General features: G+C 43.7%; 2 protein-coding genes across 2 annotated transcripts; one reads left to right on the top strand and one right to left on the bottom strand.

Annotated features, from left to right (window-relative positions):
* Positions 1–6,757: 6,757 nt before the first annotated feature.
* On the bottom strand, positions 6,758–9,755 carry LOC101069249 (probable phosphatase phospho2). The gene is made up of 4 exons (XM_003977364.3): positions 9,652–9,755; positions 9,145–9,223; positions 8,922–9,016; positions 6,758–8,642 (listed from the first exon to the last, which is right to left on the bottom strand). Exons 2-4 carry the CDS (start codon positions 9,213–9,215, stop codon positions 8,077–8,079), a joined length of 732 nt encoding a protein of 243 aa, XP_003977413.1. The 5' UTR covers positions 9,216–9,223; positions 9,652–9,755; the 3' UTR covers positions 6,758–8,076.
* A 995-nt stretch (positions 9,756–10,750) lies between these two features.
* LOC115252109 (synapse-associated protein 1-like) lies at positions 10,751–14,778 on the top strand. The gene is made up of 9 exons (XM_029846482.1): positions 10,751–11,035; positions 11,766–11,884; positions 11,976–12,042; positions 12,585–12,658; positions 12,736–12,875; positions 12,998–13,149; positions 13,589–13,638; positions 13,720–13,876; positions 14,264–14,778. Exons 1-9 carry the CDS (start codon positions 10,834–10,836, stop codon positions 14,395–14,397), a joined length of 1,095 nt encoding a protein of 364 aa, XP_029702342.1. The 5' UTR covers positions 10,751–10,833; the 3' UTR covers positions 14,398–14,778.
* The last annotated feature ends 1,253 nt before the right edge of the window (positions 14,779–16,031 follow it).

Genomic DNA, 16,031 nt, shown 5'->3' with positions numbered 1-16,031 from the left:
CAACAGTCCCATTTAGTGCTACAGTAAAGTTAATTTGGCCAGTAATATAACTCTAATTAAAAAGTCCACTGCACAATTGACCAAAAAAATGAATAGCTTAACCCTGTCCTTTAAAAGAATTTAACAAAATAGCCTTAAATTAAAGCCAATCTGACAAAGTGCATTATTAAACTGACCCTGCAGGCATTGATTAAACCTTTGTTGTATTAAGAATTTGGATAAAAGAGCTACATTTAGACTGGTGAACCGTTTTCCACTCACCCACCTGGTTCTGAGCAGCATGTTGTCATTACAGAGGAAATACAGAAATCCTCATTTCAGTGTAACACACCACCAAAAGAAAGACCAAGTCCCTGCTTATAAAACTGAGTCATCTGTCTCTCTTTCTCTCTCCTCTCTATTTCTATTTCTCCTTCTCTCTCTTGCTCTGTCTCTCCCTCTCCCCCCTCTCTTAATCTCCTCTCTCCTCACCTTTCTATATGCTTTTTAGTCTCGTCACTGTTTTATCTCCCACTTTTAAGGAGTCATTTTAAAATTGGGAGTTTGAACATAAACAGAGGCGGAGAGGAGGGAAAAAAGAGGTTGTGTTTGCAATGGAGACTCAGTGATGATGTTAATGAGGCTGTTTGGTGCAGGAGATGGGAGGGGAGGGTGTTTTTAAGGGTGGGGGATCCTTTTCTCCAGGAGTTGGGACCCAACATCTGTGACTAGGGATCATGTTGTTCAGGGGAGGTGTCTTTTAATCAGCCCAGTTTGACCACTTCAGTGCTGCTTTTATTAAAGTTTATGCTCCACACCGCGGTGCAAAGAAGAAGCTCTTCTCAGAGACAATCGGCAACAAACTTCAGGGTTGTTGGTCGGTCGATTATTTATTCTTGGCGGGGCGGGGACCAGGTTTTAGACCGGGACCATGCAGAGCCGCATCCGTCCTCAGCAGGCCCTGAGGCAGCTGGTCTACTCCCATGATCTGGTGGACGCACACAAGCTGCAGACAGTCCACATGGGCCCACATTATAGGCCATAGGTGTTTTTAGATCATTTAGATCACTTTTACTGTTTTAAACACAATTTTGATATGTTTGAATCTTGGAATATTTTGCCTGTGGGTTTTACTGATCATGCTTTGGTGCCATGTGGCGTTTTTACTCGCAACATTTTACCAAAAAGGCCTCTACTGGAATTTTAATTCATTTTTAGCATCTGATCTGAGTTTTAATGAAGCTCTTGGCTATTTTAGACTGGATTTAGGCAGAGGAAGGGTGAGTTCACCTGTCTCAGGCAGTGGTGGGACTGTGGGAAGACACAGATTAAAATGTTGCACACGCTCATTCTCACTGGTCACGTCAGCGGATCTATGAGAGATCCTGAGGCTAAGATGGTGGAGCTGGAACATTTGTTCAGTCCACAGAAAATCAAGGATCTGTTGAAATCTAACCTGAAAGCTAACTTGCTGGGTCCCAGAATACAAGGTGCCCTGGTCCAGGACATATTAGAGGTGGACGCACCTTCGAGCTTCTTCTTCAGCTCAGACGGGAACATGGAGGAGCTGGCTGACCCGGGACAGATCAGGAAGAGAGCGATGGAGTTCTACACCTCATTTTACAAGAATGAGTTTAAAGACAAAGAGGACATTTTTTGTGTTTTCAGTCAAGGACTGCCCCGGGTCACCAAGGAGACCAACCACCAGCTGTAGCACCCTTTGACGGCACAGGAGCTCTACCTGGCCCTACAGACAATGCAGGACCGAAAGGCCCTGGACATGGTTGGACTCTCTGTGGAGTTTTACAAGGCCTTCAGGGACATCCTCTCTCAAGACATCCTGGAGGTCTTCATTGAAAGCCTCACCACCAGCTCCCTGCCTCTGTCCTGCAGGAGAGTCGTCCCCCTCCTGCCAAAGAAGGGGAACGTCCACGATACTAAAAACTGGTGCCCAGACTATAAGACCACAGACTATAAGACTATAAGGCCCTGGAGCAGTCTTCCATTGGAACCAGACGTACGGTGTACCTGGCAGCTCAGTGGTCTGCCTGTCAGCCTCATTTGGGATGTTTTGGAGGTCTCCATTTCATCGGGGGTGAGTGTTGGTCTTCTTTCTTTAGGCCAAGAAAAGGCTTTTGATTGTGTGGAATGCAGCTTCCTGTGGAGAACTATGGAGAGGATCGGGTTGAGCACTGGTCTAATAACTAAGATCCAGGTGGGGTCTGTCAGGGCTGTGCTCTGTCCGGGATGTTCTATGCACTTTCCCTGGAACCCCTCCTCAATAAGCCTGTTTTTACCTGGTTTTAATAGTAATGCCATTTTATCTGCCTACGCTGATGATGTGATTGGTTTTTTTTAACAGACCAAGCAGATGTAGATGCAGTTTTAAACATTACAAACAGATTTTGTGTTGCGTCGGCTACGCGGGTGAACTGGGGGAGGAGTGAGGCCCTGTCAGTGAATAGCATCAGGGGTTCCCTGTTCTCCCTCTAAGCCTGACCTGAAGGAGAGACAGCCTCAAATATCTGTGTGTATCTGGGGAGTGAGGGTATGTAAAGGAAGAGCTGGGAGAACGGTATTGAAAGGGTGGAAGAGAAATGAAGAAAAAGAAGATGGCTGCACTCAGAAATGTCCTATAGAGGATGAGGGCTGGTTGTAAACAACCTTGTGGCCTCGCTGCTCTGGTGCCGTTTGGCCTGTTTGGAGCCACCTCCCAGATCCAGGCAAAGCTAGTTAACTTCTGGGACAGCTACCACTGGCTGCTACAGTCACTTCTATTTTTCTCCAGAGACTTATCCACCTTCCAGTTCATGGTGGCAGAGCGGAGCAGCACCATTCCTGGGCTAATGGGGGCGCTGTGTGGACTTCAGGACTGTCACCCTAAAGCAGCTGGTGGAGGCAGCAGGGCCGGTGCTGGCTGACTCCTGGACACTGAGTTCTGTGCTGGGACTACGTTTGCTGAGGCTGGTGGGCATCTACAAGGCCATACTGAACCTGGGAGTGCTCCAGCAACTGCGGGGTCATGAAGACATCCTGCGTTGCCTGAGCAGAGACCACTGGAATTGACAAACTCTCTCAATTAACAATGATTGAGTGTTTTACTATGTGTTTTATTATATTTATTAAACAAAAGTGTTCCTCTATCTCTCTCAGTGGAGCGTGCTGTGAGCTGAGTTTTAATGATTTTTAATGCGGCTGATTGGAGCAGAGGATGCTCCGATCTCTTAGCGTGGATGGATTCAGGGGAGGTCTCTTTAAATCACAGTTCAGTTTGACAACTTCTCTGTTGCTTTTATTGATGTTTAGGCTCCAAACAGCGACGCAGAGAGGGAGCTCTTTTAGAGACAATTGGCAATAATCTTCTGGGTTGTGGGTCCAATGATTATTTGTTCTTGAGTGGTGAGTTGAATTATACATCATGCAAAGCCGCGTCTGTCCTCTCAGCAGGTTCTGAGGCAGCTGGTCCACTCCCAAGGTCTAGTGGGCGCATGGAGAAGGACTCGCACAAGCACACATGGGCCCACATTAGAGATAACAGGGTGTATTTAGATGGTTTAGGTGAGTGTTATTGTTTTAAACACAATTTTAGTGTTTTAAATCATGTAATATAATGATCAATCCTTGCTTTTTTTTAGGAACATCTTACCAAAAAGCACCTATTGGCATTTTAACTCAGATTTAACTGCTGGTCTGAGTTTCTTCTATTTTTAGATGGGTTTCAGGCTGAAAGGCTGAATTCACCTGTCCGAAGCACTGATGAGACTAACAAAAGACAGAGATCAAAATGTTGCGCACTTCAGTGCCACTTGTCACATCACCAGATCGTTTGGGGGACTGAGATAGTGGAGCTAGAACATGTGACTGAGTCCATTAGAAATCCTCAAGACTGCCACGGGTCTCCAGAAAGATCAACCAACACCTGGAACACCTGGCAGTACAGGTGCTGCACGCAGCCAAAAACCCCGGACATTAATGGACCCTTGTGTTTTTTAAGGCCTTCTTAGACTTCCTATCTCGGGACATCCTGGATGTTTTTAACCTCACCAGGCCTCACCAGCAGTTCCCAACATCTGGTCTGCCAAGGAAGGGGAACCCACGGGATATTAAAAACTGACCCCCTGTGTCTTTACTCTGCACTGACAGATCCTTTCCAAAGCTTTGGCCATCCGGCTGAGAGAAAACATGGAGTAGTCATCCACCAGAACCAGACGTACAGCGTACAGGTCTATGGGAGACAATATTTGCCTCCTTAGGGATGATTTGGAGGCACTCCTCCAGAGAAGTGCCGATCTTCTTTCTTTAGGATTCAGGCTTAGATCAAGAAAAGACATTTGGTCGTGTTGAATGCAGCTTCCTGTGGACACCTATGGAGGTTTGGGTTCAGCACTGGTCTGTTAGCTAAGATCCAGGTGCTGTACAGTGACATTAAGAGCGTGCTGAAGGTTAATGGCAGCTTGTGCGCCCCTTTTAGAATCATTCGAACTGTCCTTTGGGGCTGTGCTCTGTCCAGGATGTTCCATGCACTCGCTCCCGCTCCACTAAATATGCTCGTCTGATTAAGCCTGTTTTTACCTGGATGTAATAGTAATGTTCCTTATGGCCTCTCTTTCTGGTGCTTCTTTGGTCTATTTCGAGCCACCATCGGACCTCTTGTTCCAGATCCAGGCAAACCTGATTTATTTCTTCTGGAGCAGTTACCACTGGGTGCTGCAGTCAGTTCTGGGTTCATCCAGAGATGAAGAGGGGGACAAGGCCTCATCCACCTGGCCAGTTTGCTCAGAGGTACCTCACAGGACCTCCTGTAGAGGGATGTGGCCAGCTGCTGAGTCCAGCATTTGAGCAACCTCTAACTCCCTGCAATGGCTGATCAAAAAGACTTGATGGCAGCACCATATTCAGCCCGATGAGGGTTCTGTGCAGTGCCGGTACTGACTGATTCCAGGACCCTGTGCTCTGTGCTGGGCTGCTCTCTCTATGCCTGGTAGAAAGAGCTCCGGAGCTCTGGAGACACAAACTGTCAGTGTGAGCGAGGAACCTTCTCCTCCATTACTGCAGGGGAGGAACGATCCCACGGACGCCTACACTGACCTCCAGCTGAGGTTTCAGCAGCCCTCTTCTGAACATTTACCACAAAACCCTGGGAGCCTCCAAGAGAGCGGACAGACGGTTTCTTTACATGAGCATTTTAAAGACAATAAAGGAGAAGAGTGTCAAAAAGAGAAGACACAGAAAGACTCAGAGGACAGAGTCCACAGTGGAGGACTCTGTCCTCCAATAGAGAATCTGTGTTTGAAATGAGCGTCTGTCATTTGGTCTTTCTTTGTTGTTGCTTTCAGCAGGAGACTCGGGCTTTTTTAGGGTTTAAATGGAGATTTTGATTCATTTTAACATTGCGTTTTCTGCCCCAGGTTTTATTGGCTTTTCATACGAAAAACAAACAAAAAAGGAATGGAGCAAGTGGTGGGTCCTTCATTTTGTGAGGGGAGAAGCTAAATTGGCAATTTACACGCACAGACAGGCTGCAGGACGGAGACACTTGTGATGTCCCGGTCATGTGGAAGCAGAACATTAAAGCCAGACTCGGGCTGGAATTCTACCTCTACAAGTCTACTAGAAACCTTTACACCCCTGTGGGGACGTGTCCTGTGTTCAATAACTGAACAAGAGGAGACACCTCAAAAACAATGTGTCTTGAAGAGTTCTTTTAGTATTTTACTATAAATCAAAGTGCTTTCAAAAGTCAAAAGTTTCTCTGTCTCTCTCTGACCCCCATAGTTACCCCCCCCCCCCCTCCCAACACACACACACACAAGCCTGGTCCTGCTCAAGGTTTGTTCCTGTTAAAAGAAAGCTTTGGGGGGTCTTATTGGGGGTCCTGGGTTTCGATAAAGCTCCTAAAGACTATTTTGTTTGTAACAGATGCTGTATCAATAAAGATGAAGTGAAAAGTCAGGAAATAAAAAAAATAAAAGTAAGCTTTGTTTGTGTGGACTGCGACTTCTGCTGCACATCTGCTGTCCAGTACAAAGATGTCCACCACAGAACCATCGTTTAGAGAATAAAAACTGAGTGTTCTTCAGCTCCTCTGAAGCCCCTGACTTTCATTCTGGTAACGCTGTCTGTTTTTATCTGACACATCAGAGATCACGGTGTTTGGGTCCGGCTCAGGCCGCCGAAGCTGATGTTCATCAACGTCACAGCAGAGAATCACCTCTCCTACCAAGATCTGGATCAGGATCAGTTACCGGGACAGTCGGGTCAACCTGTTCGTATTTATGGAAAACAGTGAAAAACGGTGTTTCTCAACATTTATGTGATTTAGTGGTGCCCAGCAGGAGGTCACACCACAGGGTCACACCCCCAATGCTGCTTAAATCCTGGGAATATTCATCATTGACATTGAAAACAACGCTAAACATCAGCAGACTTCTGGGCTTTTCTACCCAACAGAGGCGAGAACACATTCAATACTGAATGGCATTTAAAAAATACAGCACTAAATAAGAGAGTTCACATCCTGAGAGGCCCCTTTTTTAAAAAACTGCAAATATTGTAGATAATAAAACAACCAGGATTCACCGCTGGTGAATATCACTGAAAGATATTTAAACGATATAAGTTAAAAGATTTAAAAAGGCATAAATATAAACATGATAAAAATAAGTGAAGTTAAACTTGACAAACAGGAATACTAGAGGGAATATTTGAATAATAAGGAATTGTAAGGGAATATAGGACTTATTTAACTGTTTTATGAATAATAGTTCTGAAAAACATCCACAATTAAAACCATATTTTATTGATGACAGCATTTGATCAATAGCTTTCATTTGTGGCAGAGGAAACTTCTTAAACGTTGACGTCTGTGAGGGTTAAAATGATGAATTGATGGACACAAATCCCAACTCTTAGATCAGTAGAAGAAAAGTGAATAAAAATGGCTAAAAAGCAGCAACCTATGGAAATGACAGCCACAGGTTTTGTTCACCATCACCGGTGAATGTAAATTGTGATTTGTGTGCAGCAGCAGTGCTGGTTTTACCTCATTTGAGCAGCCGGCCAGAAAATGTGCACGATCATCTCTGTTTGCGTTGCTGGCAACAAAAAAAACAAACTTAACAGACATGGCTAGATTTTTAACAGTGCAAACGCCAATTCTAAGCCTACTTCCTGATTATATAAACATATTTTTTAAAAATCAATAGAGATGTTGCCAGGGGTGTATTTAGGGTGCTTTTTGTTTAGACAAAACTCTGTAAAAAAAATAATCAAAAAACTCTGTAAAATAATACCATGTGTCAGGTAGTGCAAATTAAAAATGAACAGCATTTTTCTGAACTTTTTGCAGCACAACAATTATAACATTAGCATGAGAAAATAATATTTCAGAGTTCTTGTTTGTGATAATATGAAAGATGTCACTAACAGCGCAGCACAACAGAGCACAACAGAGCTACGACTCCCAAAGTTCTGCCTCTCCAGTGTGGATCGATGCAGAAGCAGCACCCAAGAAAAAAATCACACAACTGAATAAATATGAGGTAGATCGATGGTTTAAAGGTCCTGGAATTAAAGGTCCTCCATTATTCAAATATATGATAATATTTGCATGTTTTATAGTGTTGTGTTCAAAGATGTGCAAAAGTTTGAGTGCGCGTGCGCGTGTGTGCGTGTGTGTGTGTGTGTGTGTGTGTGCACGATGCAGATTACTGGCAGCCTCAGGCTGATTTATTTCACCTGATACTGACTCAAAGCTCCTAATAAATGAAAATGCTGCCAATCTCCTGCTGGGACAGAACGAAGTAATAATTATCCGATAACCCCCCACCCCCATGACAGGGGGGTGTAAATCATAATGAAGATCTCCTATATTATACGAGTAGAACCTTATCTGAACTATGATCCACTATAAACCTGAACATTTACATTTTTAAAAACAAATCTCCTGGTAATTAACTATATTTAATGAATTCATTCATTGCTTCATTAATAATGGGTGAATCAATAAATAATCATAAAGCAAAATTGAACCCTTATCTGAATGAACGTCACATATTCAGTCATTCTTGTCTTTCCAAAGCTAAAATGTGATCCAGCCTATGGCTGCAAGCTTGCTTTCAGCTCCTGCAGGATGTCGCTGCCACTGCTCCAAGTAACGACTTTAGCTTTGAGACAATGGTTGTCTTTCTGTTTCCCAAGTTTAGCCAACAACTTTTCCAAAGTGTATCCCCGCCTCGGCATGGCAACATCATGTCCTCTGAGGCAAGAAGTAGGGCAGAGGTCGTTCCCGCCATCTCCCACGTAAAATATCCGCTTATACTCCGCGGCTCGGTCGCAGTGCTCCGACAGGTACAGCTCCAGGACTTTCCTCTTACACAGGTTCACGGGGCACTGCTGGCAGTCGTGAGAATGGTGGTGTCGCACCTCCATGTGGCCCTGCGCGTTGATACTGGCTGGGTTGGTGAAGATGTGATCGACCGCTGCACGGAGTGCAGCCGCCTGGAGGATCCACTCTATGAACATGGTGTTGGAGTCGGAGATGACTATGCAGTCAACGGTGCGTTTGTGTTCCAGAACAAATGTTAGCAAGTCTGCCATCCCGGCTGTCAGGGGGATGGTCTCCATCACACTGCGGACCCTGTCAGGACTGACCTCCTGCTCTCCTGCGCACACATCAGAGGAGACAAAGCTTTGGAATGATTCACCAAACTATTTAAAACTATGCGTCTCCAGCGTTCACATCTTCCACGGCCATTATTAGACAAAAAAGCCGATGTGAGGTCTTGAAACGTAGACATAATCAAAAATAAAGTCCAGGATATAGAAAAATGCAAAGTTTAAATCAACCTTGATGTTTCCTTACACGAAAAAGAGCAGCTCTCCTCAGCAGCAGGTACAATTCTAAGCAAATCTATACCGTAAAGAGAGGGACTGGCACTTACCTATGTAATTCATGACTCTGCCCATGAACTCTGTCCAGTGGCCTTTTGTGTAAGTATTCTTAATAGAGTCCGGAAGTGTCTGACCAGGAAGACATCTGACAAGAAAGCAACAAAGAGAGCTCAGACTGCAGGTAACCTGGAGAATCTGTCCCACTCTGTAGCAGGAAGCAGCTCCTTTATGAGGTACGTGAAGATGAACTGATATTTAACATGGATGTGTTACCTAAACACCCACGTGTCGCTGTTGTCATCGACAACAGTGTGGTCAAAATCGAACACCATCAGAATCTTCATTTTGTCACCTGTACAAAGACAAAAGTTTGACTTGGTAATAGGTTATTTGTTTATATTATCAAATAGAGCTTCATAAACTCTTTAATCAGCACAGGTCACGTGACACCTTCAAAAAAACATTCATAAGAATGGACACCTTTCAATCATACGTAATATTCCGTCAACACAAACATCCTCATATTATCCCTGGAGTCTTGGGGGTCATATAATGAACACTGCACAGTTTAAAAAAAAATTAGAAAACACTATGATTTCTATTATTTTATAAGCTTCCTTATATTTCCCCTGCAAAGCAGTCGGGCGAATTCAGCCAAATTATATTACAAAGGTTTAGGCATGACGGGGGTAGAATGGCAAAGACTACACGATAAATATGCATAATAATGTGACAGTAATAAAGCATATATTAGCGAATAACAATAACGCCAAACCCCACCTGTGTGTTCCTGCCGGTGACCGTCGCCTTCTTCTTCTTCGTTGTCTTATTTTGGGAGTTGTTGCTACTTGTGTGCTCACTGCTGCCCCCTACTGATGAGTTGGGGTTCTACATTACCTTAACCTTTCATTCCAATCAGCTTCCTTTGAGCATTGATGCACATTTTAAACTCAATCTGGAACATTTTTAGTTACCTACCCTTCAGTTACATCTATAAGTCACCTTCATGCTCAAGACACATGGAGTAACCTTATATTAAACGATCCTTAATGTACAGTTTTTAATGATGTATGAGGTCTTCTTATATGTCGTCATACATCATGGTTTAAGGATATCCAGGATGCACCATAAACAGAATGGCAAAAGGATAATTATGACTAAACTTGTTCCTCTGGATTTGCAGGTAAAATAAAAATGTGCTCATGCATTTATTTTGCATAAACTAAGAAACGATGTCTTCAAATTAACAGTTCCTGACTGTTAATACCAATCAAATTAAGGTCCGTTGGTTCTTAACAGTTAAATTGCGATTCTTTGAATGTTGCTCCTTTGAACTTTGATTGCCCCCACACACGCACACGCTACACGCACACTACAGTAATGACAGCAGTGCCCATATATGCCCACTAGGTGGCGGTAAAATCAAATTCACATATATTGCGGTCACAACTCAGAAAATTCAGAATATCAAATATTAAAGCCCCGATTTCTGTTCTGGCTCAGTGATGCTGAATAATGAAGGTTTTCCAAAACCTTTTGGTTCAATTGATTAGGACATTATTCATTAACATTATCTCAGTGCAAAAATGGTTTGGGAATATTTAAACATTGTAACCAGGAGAATCAACAGAGCAAGTGTAATGTCATGTTGAAAGGAGAGATATCACACGCTCATAATTAGTTAGTTAGTTAGTTAGTTAGTTAGTTAGTTAGTTAGTTAGTTAGTTAGTTAGTTAGTTAGTTAGTTAGTTAGTTAGTTCGTTTAAACTCCGAATCACTTGGTGGCGGTAATGCGTCACTTGTGACAGTCTCCGTTAGAAGGAAGAAGAAGAGTTGCCAGTCACGGACGTAACCAGCGAAGAAGAAAACGACGTCGGGTTCTTCCTGGTTATATGAAGTGCAAATAAAGCTTCGGTCAGATTATCGCTTTCCCAACATTGGTTTTATTTTATTCTGTCCGACATGTTCAAAAGTTTAGGGACGTGGTTGGGCCTGGAGAGTCCTGCGAATACGACGCCGGATGACGCAGAAAATGTGAAGGTGGAGCAGGAAGAAAAGGTTGTGGAAGCACAAAACGAGGTAAACAAACAACAGCAACCAGCTGATCAGGATGGAGAACCAGAGGAGAACCAGGAAAAGTCGGAGCAGGGCAAAGGACTGGGGGGTGAGAATCAACTGTTTCTCTAATGAGCTATTTCTATAATACATATATATGATTGTGATGTATAAAAGCCTGCACGAAAATAGAAATCCTGTGAAAAACATATCTATATACATACATGGCATTTTTGTCCTTTGGGTTGGCTAAATCATTAATATAGCTCAACCTTTAAAAGAGAGAATAGAGTGCATGGTGAAATTAATGGAAAATCAGAATTCTTCTGGACACATTAAGGTACAAACCCCTTCATGTTAAAGGAAAAGAAAACCAGATAAGACAGTTTAAAAGTCTGCTGGAGGTATTGTTGTAGCATGAACCTACACATATGTGTCTGTTGATGGGTGTGTATGACCTCTGCCAAGGAATTTATGTGAAAGCTGGCATCTGTCTCTCTCTCTGTCTGTCTGTCTGTCTGTTAATAAAATAACTCAAAATGTTCCGAATGGATTTTCAGGAATTTTTCAGCAAGGGTGGTAATTAGGCTAAGGAAGAGATGATTCAAATTTTTATATTGTTCCCAATTCCAAAGGTCATTTGACCCTCGATCTTCCAAAGATCAAAGCAAAGAAGCTTTTACCATATAGCCACCTACAATAATGTGACTCCTGGCAGAAGTGGTCATACGTATTCTGAACTGTTCTAAAGTCTCAGCACGTCAAATGGTAAATGACGTTTTGCGAACTGCCACGTGTGCGTGACACGTGCACTATCCTCTCTCTTCATCCACGGACAGATTTCATATTCAGTTTTGCCTCCACGGCCACAAAGAAGATCTCAGACTCTGTAGTTGAGACAGCACAGACCATCAAAAAGACTGTGGAGGAGGGGAAAATTGACAACATTATAGACAAGGTATGATTTCTCACCTTACTCAGACACGTTTTGCAGCATTTAGAAACTATTATGCCTCAGGACGTTTCAGGTATGTCCCATCTGTTTTCAGACTATTTTGGGAGATTTCCAGAAGGAGCAAGATAAGTTTGTCCAGGAGAAGAAATCCAAAAAATCAGGTACAACCACAGGCAAAAATGAAGTTGTTTATTCCTCCTGGATCTGTTCAATATTTCTGAGAAATAACGTCCAGGTTTGCCTCTTTATTTCCTGTCAACTGGCTCATCCGTTCATGCACAGTCCTAGGTGTGGACACTTGTCCTCTGACGTTAATATTACAGAGAATGCAGAATAATATTTAGACAGAATATTCACTACAAGGACTTCAGGTTTGAAGGGCTCCTCCATCATTTCCACAGGACATTAAGGTCATACCTTTCATTTCTCCTTTTGGCTGCGTTCCCATCACAGTCCTGTAGGACATCATTCATTTCTGACTCTGATTTCTAGGTTCTCCTGGATGTTCTTCAGCGTTGCTCAGGACCAGTGAGAACTTAGAATTGCTGCTCAGTGTGGGGCAGTTATGATAATTGATCCGGAGCTTTGGTATCAATCACAGCAGCACAGTTTGGGCCAGAGTCGCAATCTCCTCTTCAAACAAGACAAACTATTCCAGCAGCAGCCACTAATGTATATTTGTGTGCGTGCCGTTTCCGTCCAGATGCGGCTGTGCCTCCCTGGGTGGGCTACAACGAGGAGGAGACGATCCAGCAGCAGATCCTCGCTCTGTCGGCAGTAAGACCCAACTCCTCGCGCACCTCTGGTGAAACTGGCAGCTTTCTTCTTGCTGAACCTGTGCACTGTGATCCCAGGACAAAAGAAACTTCCTGCGAGACCCGCCCGCTGGTGTCCAGTTCTACTTTGACATGGAGCACATGTATCCTCTAGCTACAGTGATGCTGGAGGAAGACCAGCTGCTAAACCGCATGCGCTTCGACTTGGTTCCAAAGCAGTCAGTAGATTCCCGGTTCCCTGCCTGTTTTACTTTGTGTGCTTTCATTTGCGTGTTTGTTGTCTATAGTGTCGTCACATGGAAAATGTTACCTGAGAAATGTGCGTTGGTGCGTTCAACAGAGTGAAGGAAGAGGTTTTCTGGAGGAACTATTTCTATCGCGTGTCTCTGATCAAGCAGTCCGCTCAGCTCACAGCACTGGCAGCCCAGCAGCAGCAGCAGGATGTCGATGAGAGAGGGGCCAGCGTGTCTCCTGAAGACGTCATCTTAACAGGTCGGCCTTTCATCAATCACGCGTTAATCACAAATGCTCAACGTGGAGACAGACGAAAGCCGCTTTTGAAAAAGCAAGGCCTCTCCCATGAGGCTAAAAATGCTTTTTATCAGCATCCGATCAACACGCAACTAACAAAACAACCCGCCTTTATTTTACTAATAAACTACAGTGGTTGGTGGCAACATGAAATGTAATTATGCTACATAACCGTAAAAACACAAGATCAGCTGTGATGGTTGTCGGGGACTGGGATGAGACGTGGAGGGTTCTCAGTTCAAGCCCCAGACAAAACAGGAAAGATGTTCTGGTAGTAGGGGAAGGCGCCTCTGAGCAAGGGATCAACCCCCCCTAGATGGTCGCACAGGGCTGTGGACGAGCCTTCACCCACAGTGTGCACACTGCAACCTTACAGAGTTCCTCTGATTTGTTTTTGTAGACAAAGTACGGCCCAAAACTCCTCCGGTTTCCATCAGCGACATCCAGAAGGTGAGTAACTGAAGGTGTGCGGCTGTCTTCATGGTGTGTCCACAGATGAATCATTACACCGTGTGTCCTTGTGACGCCCAGCCACAGCGGGACGAAGAGGAGGACATGTCCACGAGTCCCGGGGTGTCAGAGTTCGTGAGCGATGCTTTTGACTCCACCGCCATTGACCAGGAGGACCTGAAGAAAGAGATGGAGCAGCTGGTGCTGGACAAGAAGGACAGCCTCCCGTCCCCTGATGGTAATCACCCCAACACCTTTCACATTATTCACAGCCATCATCAGAGTCACTTCCCTGTTCGTCTCTTGATGTAAATCAGTGGTGAAGCCTATGAGATGCACTGACGCGGAACTGGACCACGTGCAGCCATGAAACTTAATCCGCGAAAAGGGTTAAACAGACCAAATTCTGTTCAACTTGTTCTTTGTAGTGAGATTAGAGATTTTTAGAACATTTCACTTGGTTGTAGAGCCAAACGGCCAATAAAGTGGCCATAAAACCAGCTCGGTGAGGAAGTCTTGGAGCGTCACGCTCTGACCGTCTGTGTCCAGCCAGTTTTGCATTTTGTTATGAAATGGTTTGGCTTTAAAGTGACAGTTTGCTCATATGTGTAATGGCTCGCTGCAGAGTCCGAGGCAGCAGACTGGGAGGAGGAGTTGCAGCAGGAGCTGCAGGACTATGAGGTGGTGACCGAGTCGGACAACAAAGATGACCAGTGGGATGAGGAAATAGAGAAGATGCTGCAGGCCGACAACAGCTAAATGAGCGCTCCGATAGCATTTAAAGAAAGGGAAGAGTTCCCCCTCCTCTGCTCCTCCACTTCTGACGTTGTAAAGATTCTCCTGCTCGTGATGGTGAAAGTACTGGTATAGTCGCAGGAGTGACACTTCTGCTGTGCACGGTGGTCATGTTTATACTCAGAATTTATGATTCTGATCTGTTGCTCTCTTCCTCTGTCCTCTCTGGGGTTCATGACTTTGGCCACGCGGGGGCGCTCTAGTACAGAATCTAGATAAATGGCGTTTGAACTGAAAATACAATTTCTACTAATTTCATGGACGTCGATCCATGACGTCATACTATACTTCGACTTAAATATGTAAAATGACATATATGTAAATAAATGATTATAACATTTTGCAGATTTTTTGTCATCTTCTGTCCAGGCTGATATTTTGTTTCTCTGCATCGTATGACATATTCCATGTGAAAATTATTTTAGTTGCCATATGTACAGGCTGAATCTGAAACCATTTCTATTTAAACTATAAATACGATAAATATTACAATTAATTATGATATGATTTAAATAAAAAAAAACTCAATTTTGGTGGGTAAAAATTGGTGGTAAGAGGTAAAAAATAAACTTAATTATCACTTCACAGTCACTTTTTCTAGATTTAACACATTCTGCCAAAGGGCACAGTTTATTAAATAGGATTATTTAATGTTTTACGGTATCTGTTCATAAAAGTACAAAATTCAAATAACTTTCTCTCCATATATCTTTTGTTACTGGAAGTATTTAAAATAGCCAATATTGCAATAGAACCGTGTTGTACTACAATATTATACAGAATAATGCATCTTATATTTATGAAGATTCGGTAGATTTAGAACAAATGAGCTTGTGGTAGGTGTTTCATTATATCTAGTTATTGTTAAATATGAGATTAAACAAGGTCAACTTGTTAACCAGCTTAAAGCACAAAACATCCAAACCAGCAATTTTAGCAGCCTGACAGGAGAGAAAGAGACTAAAGTATAAATAAAGTCACTTCAGATTAATCCCTTTATATTGTTGCCGTGCCCATAAATGGTGTGTGTGGTGCATGATGGGAGTCTGCTGGAGCTCCTGGAATCTCAGCACTGCTGGTTCTTTTGTTACATGTCCTCACCGCTCCCAGCGGAACCATCAGCCCGGCTCTGAGCCGAACAACACATTTATTTTTACATAAAACCACAATGAGAGCGACTCCTTTCCTCTTTGGACTCTCCTCCTTTTTGTGATGATCATTCTAGTCCATGTGTGTGTGTGTGTGTGTGTGTGTGTGGAGGTGTGTGAGAAGAAAGTCAGCGGGTTAATGAGTCAGTAAGAGTGGAATTATGGGAAGGATTCCGGAAAGTTTTGGAAGTCGAGCGTCAAACACAGACGAGTCCGTGCATGCTCACGGCTCTGTGAGGGAGCAGATGGCGTCTGCAACACCAACACAGCTCCATCATCACACCGGCCCCGATGGATTGGAGAATAAAGAGTCATTTGCAGTGAGAATCAATGCGAGGATCAATAATGCCAATGATTTACCCCCCGTCTATTCAGGTGCACGTGGAGGCACACAGAGGAAATAATGAGACGTTTTAATGCGGCTTTGTTCTCTCCATATCTCACAGCCGT

This window comes from Takifugu rubripes, chromosome 13 (genome assembly GCF_901000725.2).
Source record: "Takifugu rubripes chromosome 13, fTakRub1.2, whole genome shotgun sequence".
NCBI classification, from domain to species: domain Eukaryota; kingdom Metazoa; phylum Chordata; class Actinopteri; order Tetraodontiformes; family Tetraodontidae; genus Takifugu; species Takifugu rubripes.
The sequence above is the reverse complement of the archived record's forward strand: the minus strand, read 5'-3'. Positions and strand labels throughout refer to the sequence as shown.